The sequence below is a fragment of the Crinia signifera genome, chromosome 3, assembly GCF_055691185.1.
Source record: "Crinia signifera chromosome 3, ASM5569118v1, whole genome shotgun sequence".
Taxonomy (NCBI): Eukaryota; Metazoa; Chordata; class Amphibia; order Anura; family Myobatrachidae; genus Crinia; species Crinia signifera.
The window spans coordinates 43,890,760-43,905,203 of NC_139219.1; the positions used below are offsets into that span (position 1 = coordinate 43,890,760).

The 14,444-nt window shown below is 41.9% G+C and overlaps 1 protein-coding gene across 1 annotated transcript in view; it reads right to left on the minus strand.

Moving 5' to 3' along the window:
- LRPPRC (leucine rich pentatricopeptide repeat containing) overlaps positions 1-14,444 on the minus strand; it is a 181,062-nt gene that overhangs the window by 144,787 nt on the left and 21,831 nt on the right. The window contains 4 exon segments of the mRNA XM_083175710.1: positions 38-145; positions 845-899; positions 901-951; positions 11,807-11,961. Of these exon segments, the coding sequence (XP_083031836.1) occupies positions 38-145; positions 845-899; positions 901-951; positions 11,807-11,961 (369 nt within the window).

Here is a 14,444-nt window from a genome sequence, read left to right on the forward strand (position 1 = left end):
TATTATCATAGTAGAACAGAAGCATGTAAGAGCTAACCTTTTATATTGTTCTCATTGTTAAAGTGAGCAAACAGAGGCCAGAAGTAGTGTGTTTTGAGAGGCAAACGCTCCTTCTTCATGGTTTTCATGAGCTCAAACGCCAGATCTAAAAACAAAGAAAATGGACAACCATTAAGCATCACCAGCAACTGTAACGTTTTCTACTCCTGGTGTCAATGAAAGTGTTCTGTAACCATAATAAAGTGGCATACAAAATCCCCCTAGGAGCTAAAACTCAGCTTACCACTAGACCTACTGTAGCTAACAGGCTCATTCACTAAACTGCTAATTTCCTGCTAAACAAAAACAAAGACTTCCCCTGCATAACTGGAGCATGTGGCCTTCAGAAAAAGGAATATGATCTGTAAGACAGTGAGCTAACTTTGTTATTTATAAAAAAAAGAAGTTAGACTAGTGGGTTGAAACATAACAATGGAACAAGAGGAGAACCTGACAAAACGTCACATTGGGCTGCTATATAAATCTGTTTTCGTACTTGGAGGCCTGAATTCATCAAAGGATCCCAAAAGTGCAGCATATGTGTAAGCGTACAGGAAGGAACCCCTAGTGATAGGCGGGTAAGGTAAATATGTGTATCCAGTTGAACTGGAATAAATGAAGGCAAGAGCTAAATACTCAGATCCCAAAATAAGGGTTTTAAAGTGATCAGTTATCTATTACATTTAATGTTTGTTTTTTTAAATAAAAGATCTGCGATTTATCTATAAAAGCAATACATAGGATTATAATGTGTAAAAGATATATAAAGAAAACCACATACAGTATAGACAAAACTAAAAAGTACCTGTTTTATGATCTTTTAAAGCACAGTGTAGAAGAAACAATAAGGGATTGTTGTGGCAAGTTGGACTCCAACATCTCACCGGCATATTTCTTCAGTTGGTTTAACGGCTTTAAAAAAAAAAAATAAAAAACATTAAAAAAACACAAGGTTAAATGTAAAAGGGGGGCAATAAGTCAAAGATGCGGGAGTTTATCAGAGAATTTTATAAAGTGTCAATCATTTATAAGGCAAAACCAACTAAGGTACTAAGGTTTCTTTGTATATAATTACTGCTTTAAAATATACCTCTTCTAGTTAAAAGCCCTGCAATATGACGACTTCTACAATGTAATTTCACTTTGAGCTCTGACCGTTTTAGCCCACAAACTCCATCCCACCCCTAGTCCCTATCGGCTCCTACCGCTAATCTGTCTCCGCTGCTCCCTCTCTCCATATCCAGCAAGTTTGAAACAGATCAGTGTCCCCGCAAAAAATTCTTTCACTTTGAGTAATTTGGTCTGTCGGGTGGCCTCTAGAGGTCAGTGGTGGTACTTCACCTCATAGAGGTGAGAAATAGTTAGCTATTAGATAGATAGATTCTTGGACAAACTCCAGCACCCCCCCCCCCCCCCATTTACCCCCACAGTCTGCGCTAATCATATATGACACCGATTGTGTGTAGGTAACAGGTACATGTTACCCGCCATTCTGTTATATTAGAAAATCAATTTAAGACATACATAAAAATGTGATTTCCAGCTTTAAAACTCAAGTTATAGTAGTTTCCAGGTACCATAAGTAGATGCACTACCAACATGAAACAATTAAATTACAGGTTATAGCAGTGGTTCCCAAACATTTTGAATCACGGCACCCTAAAGTAACAGAATATTTTTCAAGGCACCCCTAGGCCAAAAGTTGGTTACGAATTTCAGGAAAAATATTAAATAAGTTGTGATTTAAATGTTTTTCTTAGGTCCACTTATGTAGTCAGAAACATGATTCACTTCTGTTTACCTACATATTCTTAATTGGAAGCCGCAAGCACTGATTTTACCCATTTCATTGGCCATAAATAACTTGAACTGATTCTGGACCACCAACCTGAGGCACCCCTGCAAGTGCTCCAAGGTACCCCAGGGAGCTTGGGCGCACAGTTTGGGAACCACTGGGTTATATCATACGGGGCAGATGTATTACGGCTGGAGCAGAGATGAAATAGGTGAAAGTGCGCCAGCCAACCAACTCCTGAATGTCAATTTTGAAACCAAGTCTGTAACTTGAGTTAGGAGCCCTCTCTACATGGACATAGGTCCTTATTCAGATCTGATCGCAGTACAAATTTGTTCTCAAAATGGGCAAAACCATGTGCACTGCAGGTGGGGCAGATGTGACATGTGCAGAGAGAGTTACATTTGGGTGGGGTGTGTTGAAATTGAAATCTAAATTGCAGTGTAAAAATAATGCAGCCACTATTTACCCTGCACAGAAACTAAATAACTCACACAAATCTAACTCTCTCTATACATGTTACATCTGCCCCACCTGCAGTACACATGGTTTTGCCCATTTTAAGAACAAATTTGTACTGCGATCAGATCTGAATAAGGGCCATAGTGCCTCCACACTGGGTGATATGAGGATTTTATCTTTATAACCCAGTGGAATCTGAAAATAGTTTATTGTATCATCTCGTGTTGAGCTGGCCAAACCAGTTCTAGACATCTGGCAACGGATCATGATTCTAGACCTCCACCATCTCCTCCTGGATGTCTGAGCACTCTCTGAAGCTCAATATGGACAAAACTGAGTTAATTCTCTTTCCCCCACCCGGAGCTATACCCCCTACTAATAACTATCACTGTTAACAACACCATCATCCCCCCCATTCCCCAACTCTGCTGCCTGGGTGTCACTCTTGACTCCTCCCTCTCCTTTGCACCCCACATCCAAGCTCTGGCCCATTCTTGTTGGTTCCAGTTACGCAACATTGCTCTTATCAGGCTTTTTCTCTCACAGAGGGCAACTAAGCTGATCATCCACTCATTGGTCATCTCACGGCTTAACTACTGCAATGTCCTGCTCACTGGCATCGCTCGATCCCAACTGGCTCCTCTCCAATCTGTAGTCAACTCTGCAGCCAGGCTTATCTTCCTCTCCCGCCGCTCTACTTCTGCCACTCCCTTTCAACAAAATCTGCACTGGCTCCCATTCCCCTACAGAATACTTTTCCAACACCTCACACTCACATACAGGGTCATCTCTAATTCCATTGCTCCATATATCTCTAACCTCATCTCCATTCATACACCCTCCCACCCTCTACGGTCAGCCGACGTCTGTCGTCTCGCCTCCACCCCGATCACTGCTTCCCACACTAGAGTTCAGTACTTTGCCCGTGCTGCACCCCTTCAGTGGAGCACACTCCCTCGCTCCATTAGACTCTCCCCGACCTTGGAAAGCTTCAAACGGGCACTGAAAACTCTCATTCATCAAAGCGTGTTTATGCACCCTTCCGCTGCATAAACTAGTCCTGAGGCTGGTTCTACGACCCCCCCCCCCCCCTACTTACATCGTGCTATTAAGCCACCACCCACTTGCTTGCACCTCCTGTAAGCGGTCTCCCCTTCCTACTAGTGTAAGCTCCTTAGAGCAGGGCCCTCTTCCTTCCTGTTGTCAAAGCCCTCTTCTCTTCACATTCACTCACAGCTCCACAGATTGTATGCTCCACTGGGGCAGGGACTGATGTGAATGTTCAAATAGTCTCTGTAAAGTGCTGCGGAATATGTGAGCGCTATACAAGAAACTGGTAATAAAATAATAATTTTCATTGAGCAGTGGAGATCTGTTTAGCCTGATGGATGGAGACACAATTGCTGGCTATTCATAACCATAGAATAGTCTACCAGAAGTTCAGATCAGGGAACATACTGTACATTACAAAATGTAAAGAATGCATTGGACAAACAGAGTTAGTAATAAGGATTAACACTAAAACAATTGAACACAAAAAAAAGGATGAAACTTTAGTGAAGATGAGATGTACATGTAAGATTTTTCCCATTACAAAAGACCATTTTTTGAATTTTTAACAACTTGTTAAATAGGATAGAAAACTATAAATGTAAAACTATACAATTAGATAACCCTAACAGCAAAAATATACTCCCCTCTAGACTGTAAGCTTCGGGGAACGGGCCCCTTTCCCCCTGTTTTCACAGCCATCTTCTCACGCACATCAATTACCTCTCTCCCTTACCCACCCACATCTAGAACCGCATCTCCTCACTTGTGTTCAGTTTCTGTTATAGTTAGTCCTGAGTACCCTGTATTGTTCTATTAGGTGACCTATGTACGGTGCGGCAAACCACTTGTGGCGCATTACAATTAAAAACGTAATAATAATAATAATAATAATGTGCATTATTACATTACTACATCTGTACACTTTCTTTTAAACTGATATTTTTTGCTTTCTGCATATTATCATTTATTAATATAGTCCCATTACACAGCGCTGCACAGACATCACCAGCCACCTTCTAGACACATAAATATTCATGGGTATTAAGAAGCGTGGAAGGGGGGGGGGGGGGGGGGAATCACGTACAGCCAGATCATTGCTCCCATGTGATTTCTGGCATCCAATAATTGCATAGACTTCAGACATTTGCTCTAAATGTGTGTCAAAGCCGCTGATTGGGATTATTGGTTAAAAATCCAGAAAGTGGATGGAAAACAAATGGACCTTAGCACTGTACATATACTGTACCATTTAGTGCTTCCCAAGTACCGGATTTCAGGAGCACGGTCTTGCTGTACATTATTGAACATGTATGGGCCATTTGTCCTGTGATCTTATTTGATCACTTAAAGCAGTGGTTCCAGTGGACCGCCTTAAGTACCCCTAACAGTTCATGTTTTCCAAGTCACCCTGCCAGTGCACTGTGTATAACCAACTGTCACATTTTAAAAATTCACAGGATACCTAAAAAAAACGTGAACTGTTAGGGGTACTTGAGTACCAAGGTTCGGAACCACGAATTTAGAGCACTGGTTCTCAAACTGAGGGGTAGATGCATTATAGCGACACATGTTGGAGTGGTCAGGGCTGCTGACCATTCATACATTGCCTTGCATATCAGCGTGCTATCTTTAAGATATAGACAGGGGCAGTCATTTACCACACACCACTGCTATAATACATGGGGAGAGCAATATCAAAGCAACTAATGTGTGTTTATACCCCCATCACCCATATATTATCATACATATAACCCCCCAGTCCTCAGGAACCCAAATGGTTCACATTTCCCAGATCACCTAGCAGGTGCAAAAGTGTATTCATCACTCATGGACACACTTAAATAAAAACAATAAAAAATCATAAGTGGTGCTTATTATTTCACTTGTGATTCTGGAAGGAAACCTGGAAAACATGTTTGGGAGCCCCGAGGACCAAGTTTGAAAACCACTGCTCTAAATGATCAAATATCATCACTGGACAGCCCATATCAACCGATCATTTCAATACCATCTGAGACAGAAAATCCTGTCCTTATATATAAACAATGGGCGTAATATCGCCCATCGCCCATTGTCGAAAATCCTGTCCTTATATATAAACAATGGGCGGAATAAAACGCCATCAGAGGGGATACGATCGATTGGTCGACCAGAAGATGGGGGACAGTCATTAGGTCGACATACTGGAAGGTCGACATGGGTAGACAGGTGTCTAGGTCGACATGGGACAAGGTCGACATGGGACAAGGTTGACATGGGACAAGGTCGACATGGTCTAGGTCGACAGCCAAAAGGTCGACAGCCAAAAGGTCGACCTGGGTTTTTTTACTGTTTTTTGAGCTGACGTACCGACAGGCGGTATTTCATGCTTTACCATCCACTAGGGCGTGGTGGGAGAATAAAATAATGCCCGAAGCAGTGAGCGATGCGGTGCACCTAAAACTGTGTCCATGTCGACTGTGTTGACATTCGGATTAAAAAAAAAAAAAAATACAGTCAAAAACTCATGTCAGGTATTTGGATATAGATCCACAAACTGGTCTGCGCTATTGTGTGAGCAGCCCAATATAAGAAGTTACTGTGGGGGTTGCTGGGAAGCAGAGTATATCGGGCGCTTGTAGAAAATAAAGAGAATTGTGGCAAAAATTGGGGATTTTTTGCTGCAGGGAGTGGTAAAGGTGAGAGAGATAAAGTAGAGTGAATAAGTTGTTGGAGAATAGTTGGTGAAAATTGTAAGGGGTTAAACAGAAGAAAGAGGAGTAATGAAATAAATGTAAATAAAAATAAAAGTAAGAATTTTTTTTTTAAATAAAATTAAAGTAAATAGAAAAATAAAATAAAATTAAAATAACAATAACAGGAAATAAATAAAACCAAAAAAAGGATGAATAATTCAATAGAAATAAAATAAAAATAAAATAAATAAACAATTAGATTATTGCGGCATGTTTACAATTCCCTTGTAGGAATAGGTAAGGAGGATGACAGTCCAGCTTTGTCTAACTCACCCTAACTAGTCCTGCCTGGGGTCCGTTTAAATAGACGCTCCAGGCGGCAGTGGGCGGCACGGGTCCTGCACTTGTGTGCGCCGGGCTTCTGTCGGGTTTCTTAGGTAACGGCAGAGCGGCGGCTATGGATCTCGGCTGTGGCTGGTTCTGCTGGCACCTCCTGTAGTACACACCAACGCGTTTCACATCGGGTAGATGCTTTGTCAAGGATGATTTGTGTTTGGGGCTTGTTGCTTTTTATAGCAAAAAAACTTTATTGATAAAACGGAAGTGCCCGGAATTGCTGGTACTTAATTCAGCGGCAACCTCAAGGCTTTTTTCTGAGTGGTTTAAAATATTTTCATGCGCAAAAAATAAAAATAAATATAAAAATAGATAAATCAAAAAATAAATAAATAAATAAATGGTAAAAATAAAATTAAATAAAAATAAAATTCAATAAAAATATAAAAATAAGACTCAAAAAAATAAAAATAAAATAACAAAAATAAATATACAACAAGGAGATTTGGAGCAAGATAAAGATAGCTGAAAAGATGGTGAAAGGGGTCTGCAGGGGGGATTTTTTTATAGAAATGCTTTAACCGCAATGTCAATGTTCAGACCCTTTGGCTCCAGGGTGTCCAGAAGATATATCCATTTTGTTTCTGTCCTTTTCAAAGTGGATACTATATCTTCTCCTCTCCAATGGGGGGGTTACATTCTGGATTCCCATAAAGGTGAGGCCTCTTGGGTCTTTGTTATGTCTTTCTAGAAAATGGGCAGAGACGCTGTGGGTTTTCAGTCCTCTTTTTATATTATATATGTGTTCCGTGATCCTTGTTTTTAATTTCCTCTTGGTCTGCCCGACGTATTGATGGCCGCACGGACATTCTAGGACATAGATTGCGCCTTCTGTGTTGCAGGAAAGGTGGTCATTTACTTGGAAGACTTTATTATTTTGTTTCGATGTAAATTCTTTTATGGGTTTTGTGCTGGTTTGTTGGTTTTTGCATCCCATGCATTTAGTGCATTGGAAAAAAACTTTTGTTGTTTTTTTCTTCTTGTTTTCTGTCGGAAGGTAGCTGCTTGTTAATGCTTGTTTTAGATTCTTTGCCTTCCGATAGATGACTTTTGGTTTTGCTGTCAAAGTTCCTTTCAGTTGTTCGTCTAGCATTAGTATATGCCAGTGCTTGTTTAACATTTTTTCGATGGTTCTGTGATTGCTATTGTATTTTGTAATGAATGTAAGTGGCATATCTTTTCGGGTTGTAGCTGATTAGTTCACCTCGCTTCAATTCTCTCCTTTTTTTATTTGAGTTTGTAGAAAGTTTTGTTGGTAGCCTTTTTGTAGGAACTTCTTTTCCATGTCTTTGCTCTGGTGTTCGAATACTTCATCTTCTGTGCAGTTTCGCCTTAGTCGACGAAATTGTCCTCCTGGAATATTGCTTATCCACTGTTGATGGTGGTTGCTGTTGTGTGCCAGCATGTTGTTCCCATTCACGGTTTTTATGTGTGTTCTGGTTTGAATCTTTTTATTTTTGATATAGATCTCTAAATCTAGAAAGACAACCATATCTTTGAGTGAGTTGCTGTTCATGTATAGTTTGAATTCTGCTAGTTCTTCTGGCGATCCCTCCCATATAAAGAAGAGGTCATCTATATAGCGTTTCCAGCACTTGATTTTCTCCAGATGTACGTTGTTCTTCCAGATGACTGTGTCTTCCCATCTTGACAAGAACAGATTCGCATAACTAGGTGCGAAGGAAGTTCCCATCGCGGTCCCCTGGTCCTGGTTGAAGAATGTCCCATTGTACCAGAAATAGTTATGTCTGAGAATGAAGTCGATATTTTCCATAATGAAGTTGATTTGTCTATTGGAGATGGTGGTTTGTTCGGTTAGGTAGTGGCGTGTTGCCTCACATCCTGCATCATGATTTTTTTTTTTTGAGTCTTATTTTTATATTTATTTTTATTGAATTTTATTTTTATTTAACTTTATTTTTACCTTTATTTATTTATTTTTTGATTTAACTATTTTTATATTTATTTTTTGGGCATGAAAATATTTTAAACCACTCAGAAAAAAGCCATGAGGTTGCTGCTGAATTAAGTACCAGTAATTCCGGGCACTTCCGTTTTATCAATAAAGTTTTTTTGCTCTAAAAAGCAACAAGCCCCAAACACAGTCATCCTTGACAAAGCATCTACCCGATGTGAAACGCGTTGTGTACTACTACAGGAGGTACCAGCAGAACCAGCCACAGCCGAGATCCATAGCCGTTGCAAGCCGCCGCTCTGCCGTTACCTAAGAAACCCGACAGAAGCCCGGAGCACACAAGCGCAGGACCCGTGCCGCCCACTGCCGCCCGGAGCGTCTATTTAAACGGACCCCAGGCAGGACTAGTTAGGATGAGTTAGACAAAGCTGGACTGTCATCCTCCTTACCTATTCCTACAAGGGAATTGTAAACATGCCGCAATAATCTATTTGTTTATTTATTTTATTTTTATTTTATTTTATTTCTATTGAATTATTCATCCTTTTTTTTGTTTTATTTATTTATTTCCTGTTATTTAATGTTATTTTAATTTTATTTTCCTATTTATTTTTTATATATAAAAAAAAAATTCTTACTTTTATTTACATTTATTTCATTACTCCTCTTTCTTCTGTTTAACCCCTTACAATTTTCACCAACTATTCTCCAACAACTTATTCACTCTACTTTATCTCTCTCACCGTTACCACTCCCTGCGGCAAAAAATCCCCAATTTTTTGCCACAATTCTCTTTATTATTTTCTACAAGCGCCCGATATACTCTGCTTGCCAGCAACCCCCACAAAAACTCATGTCAACCTTTTGACTTACGACTTAACCCATGTCGACCTAACACATGTGTCGACCTAGACCCCTGTCTACCTTCCAGTATGTCGACCTAACGGAGTCAACCTAATGACTGTCGATCAACTTATGGTCAACCCAATGATCCCATTCCCTTCAGAGTTTGGCGCCAGTGCGGGATGCTGGGCGATCTCGGACGTTGCTTTAGCCTAGCAATAACATACAAGGCAAAACAATGCTTTTTAAGAGATTGTTCCTTTTAAAAAAAATGCCTGAGTTCTGCCGGAATACCGCATTGCCCCTGTACTCAGTTGGCATTACATGCCACCCTAAATGTAAATTTTCATTCAATTTTGTCAGTTTTAAACTTAATGAAAATTTATCTAAATGTGTATTATAGCCCCTTACCGAAACATTGATTTTGATCATTTTTCATCAATTTAAAATGGATATAAATCAATCTCCTGTATATATACCCCTAGCATTGCATGTTTACCAGGTCTCCTTACACAATCAAAAGTGAAACGAATTTTGAACATGTGGATCATAGTGCGTACACATCTGGCCGACAGATGACTATTGAATTGCCCACCCCTTGTGTTGTACCAGACATTATAATTGGCCACAGTTGAGATGTCAGTCACTGGCGGTCCCAGCAGCAAGTGTACGGACACTCAGATGTGCTGATAGATTTGCTGATGTATCAGCCATCGACTGCTGCATAGCCTACTGAATATGCCTGAACGACATCATTCATAGGCATACCCAGGTACACTCCAACCGAGAGACGAATATATTGCCCATTTACTTGAATGGCCAACATATATGCCAGTGTGTACCCAGCTTTACAATATGTCAGTCAGTAAGAAATACACGTGCTCCAGGAAGTGTGTGTACCCTCTATAAATCTCTCTGCAGGTTATATCAGCCCCACCTGCAGTGCACATGGTGTTGCCCAGTTGTGTACTTTCACATAAAAAATTAGCTTGAGTGCATTACGTCCATGCAAAACATAAAAGGTGTATATTAGAGTTTCCCAAACTGTGTGCTGTGGCATTCTGGGATGTCACAGCCAGCAGGTTATTGCAGTCAGTCTTTTTTTCTCTCCAGTGTGTATGTATGTCTCCCCTCCACAACATGAATATCAAGCCCATCCAGTCCCTAATACAGTATATGTATCCATGTCACTGCTTGTGTGTCTGGACTTTCCTTTTCTATAGCGGTCACTCCCACTTCACATACTTTTGCCCTTACAGCCCACTCATTTTCTTCCATTTGTGTCCTCTTTACCCCTTACCTTCTCCCCTGCACAGAACGTGAAGGAGCCAATAAAAAACTACACAGAGAAGCCTCAGGACGGCTGGTAAGTACAATATATTGTGTAGAAGCAGCATCATTTTAGGAATTATTGCTAATTACTTACAGCCTAATCATGGAGTTTTTACAGAAATTTCCAGCGGAAGGCTAATTGGCATTGCAGCTCGCAATACCCATTATTCTCAATGGGTACTACAGTCTGATTCCTATACATCCTGCTGTGAGAGAAGTCTGAGGCACTTAAGGCCCATATTGGGCAAATTTGAGCTGAAAGCAGCTTACTTTTACTGTTTGAGCTGCTTTCAGCTCAAAAAGCCACCCAGTGTGTAAGGCCAGCGATGATCGGGGAGCTTTGATATGCGAACCCGCATCATCGCCAGTCACCGCTGCTCATCTACCGGTATTACCAGCCGAGTGGATGGCTTTCCATAATGTCCTGCTAAGGAAAACTGTCCCACCCCTGCAAAAATCACTTCGACAGGCAAAAAAATAAAAAATTACTCAGTGTGTATACATCTCAGGTGTGCCATGAACCGTGGAAACCAATGGTGTATATTATAAACATGTTTGTACAGTAAAAACCACAGTGTTTGTTAGACGTTGTATTATTGAGGGGGTATTCAATTGTGGCCGTTATCAATATATAGATTTTTCACCAATGCCTTTTTGAATTTTTGGGGGGGGAGAAAAAATGCACTGGCAAAAAAAGATCTCAAAAAGTAGCAAAAACAGATGCAATTTAACTGGCAAAGTATTGAAACCGTGTGGACCATTTGTTTAGTGATGCAGCTCAGAGCTCCGCCCCACACTGGCAGATTGTTATGCTCCCAGAGGAGGGGGTAGGTCTGGGGAGGGGTCCAGACTGGCGAGGGGAGGGGTCCGGACTGGCGAGGGGAGGGGTCCGGACTGGCGAGGGGAGGATCAAGATTAAACCATAAACCGCCCCCCAGAAGTAAAGCCTAGATCCGCCCCTGGTCCGAGGTGGACGGCTTTACATAGCGGGACACTATGGAAAGCTGTCCACTCCCTTGCTCTCCTGCCGGGCCAGCAATGATGCGGGAGCATGCATCAGGGATCACCGCTGCCCAGTACACACTCAAATTAGTAAACTGAGCGGCTCTCAGTTGAAAGTTGCCCCGTGTGTATCAGCCTTTACTACTTCCTGTTTTGCTTTGCTGCCAATTTAGAATCAGCCCACTAGTTCTCACGGCACAGTACGTATACTAGCCAAAGGAATAAAGCATTTCTCATCAATGGTTATCTGTCCTGTGAACAGGGGTAAAGGAAGAATACGAAAACAGGCCATACCATGTTTAGCCTAACGCAATGTTGCAGAAAGAAATTCCCAGGCTGCCTCTCCGATCTCTCATCGGACAGCCTCTCAGCGGGCAGCATCTTTGCGACCTGGAAAGCTGTATCTTCATATCCGCCAGTCAGTAAAGTCAAACAGAGATTTATGAGTTCTATAAATAACAAAATTAAAAGCATATTAATTCAGATCAGACCGAGTGGGTTTGGAAATTGACAGTTAGGGGCTGACTGGCTGGTGAATTAGCACTAACAACTTTATCATTTTTTTTGAAGCTTGATACATCTGTCCCTGAGTGTCCTTGAAAGAAAAGTCTAAATACAACTAGTACATTAAAATGGACATACAACATGCAATATAAAACTTTTTAAACATAGATAATCAATATACCAAAGGATTTTTATTAATCAAGAAACTGGACAAAGGCATTCATTTCTCTATCTATAAAATAATTTTAGGTGCCCATTCACTTCTGCGATTTGTGCACTTTTCATCCGATCTGAAGGATCGGTCCAATATATTGGATCAAAAGTCAATTTGGATGCATTTCAGCTCCGATTAAGATCCGATGCGTGGTCCCGTGTGTGTCAGATATCACAAGGCCTACACTATAGATATATCAAATCCTGCAGGCCTTGCTGGGATACACTGTATGCAAAAGGAAGGCATATGATATATCGTAAGTGATTCTGCCGCCAGGAAAGCTGCCAGGCGGTTCAAGGAGAATCGTATTTGGCGTCTCCCCTTGAAGAGATTGCATAGTGTATGAGGGCCTTTAGATTTTTCTACAAATTTACCTTAAGTATACAAATTCTTCTCTAAGGGATACTTTGCAATATTGAGGTAAATCACTTGTCCCCAAAGAGTATAATAAACAATCAAAGTATTGTTTAAGCTTGAATAGAACACAATAATAAGTACAATATCATACAAGCAGCTAACCTTAAGATACCTAGTTTAGAATAACTGCAAGTACTGCAATAAATGACCCCTTTACTGTATACATTTTTTAGGGCATGCAGGCCAACTACCTCAAATAATTTGTTAAAAAAGTTCTTTAGAGTTTGTGCACGTATAGAGAAAAAAAGTTCCTCAATGTCGAACAGATGCAATCTAACTTGTGGATAAGTTTTGCTCCCAACACCTCCTCTAGGAACTCTGCTCCCAGGTCATGTACACTGGGAGAACAACAGACGAGCGACCAAAAAACCAGCATAACGCCTCTTTCCTCTATCACCTGAGTCTTGTGCAGCTCTGGGTACTCTTTACCTAGCACGGCGCCCATCGCGACCATCGCATGCACTAAAAAACGGGTGCGATGCGATGCCCGCGATGGCCGCGATTTCCCATAGGGACCAATGTTAAAAATCAGATTGGTCGCGATTTTAGTGTTAAAAGTCAGATTGGTCGCGATTTTTACATAGGAATCAATGTTAAATGGGCCACAGAGCCCTAATAGTCCCCCTGAAGTGTGAAATGGCCCCCACAATTTTTAACGCCACCCCACGATCAACGTGAACCCGAAGCGTGGCGAGCGCAGCGAGCCCGCGAGGGGCGGCGGTACGCGTCCTCCGACCTTTTCATACCCCCACTATCCACGTCGGCGTGGAGTTGAGAATAGAATAGTGTGGCGAGCGCAGCGAGCCACCGAGCCCGAAGCGTGGCGAGCGCAGCGAGCCCCGCGAGGGGACGCGGATACCTTCACAGGTAAACGCGTCCCCTCGCGGGCTTCACAGGTGTCCGCGTCGCCACGGACACCTGTGAAGCCCGTGAGGGGACGCGTATAACTGTGAAGGTATCCGCGTCCCCTCGCGGGGCTCGCCACGCTTCGGGCTCGGTGCCTCGCTGCGCTCGCCACACTATTCTATTCTCAACTCCACGCCGACGTGGATAGTGGGGGTATGAAAAGGTCGGAGGACGCGTACCGCCGCCCCTCGCGGGCTCGCTGCGCTCGCCACGCTTCGGGTTCACGTTGATCGTGGGGTGGCGTCAAAAATTGTGGGGGCCATTTCACACTTCAGGGGGACTATTAGGGCTCTGTGGCCCATTTAACATTGTTTCCTATGTAAAAATCGCGGGCATTGAGCCAATTAACGCTAAAATCGCGACCAATCTGACTTTTAACATTGATCCCTATGGGAAAATCGCGGGCATCGCGTCGCACCCGTTTTTGATTTACCCGCGATGCCCGCGATTTTTTACCCCCGACGCCCGCGATTGTAATCGCGGGCGCCGTGCTAGGTAAAGAGTACCCAGCTCTGTCCCTACTAACTGCCACTGGTCATGTGACCTGCTCCTCAATTATTGTGCAGCATGCCTTGGATGACATATGTCCAATTAAAGTACAGTTTGGTTTTAATTCCTAAAACTGCTGCTTCACGTACAGTATGCAGAGACGTTAATAACCCACTTTTATATCCAGGCAGCCTTCATCTTCCACTGTGCTACTGTTGTTATTGTAACTACAGGGCTTCAATTATTAAAAAAAAAAAAAAAAAGTGTGGCTTGGGGATCAATGAAAACAAACAAAAATAAGAAAAATATACAGAACAGCATTCCACAATTTTTCACTGTAATATTTACATCAAAAGCTTTAAAGCAGCGGTTCTCAAAGTCAGTCCTCAGGACACCACACAG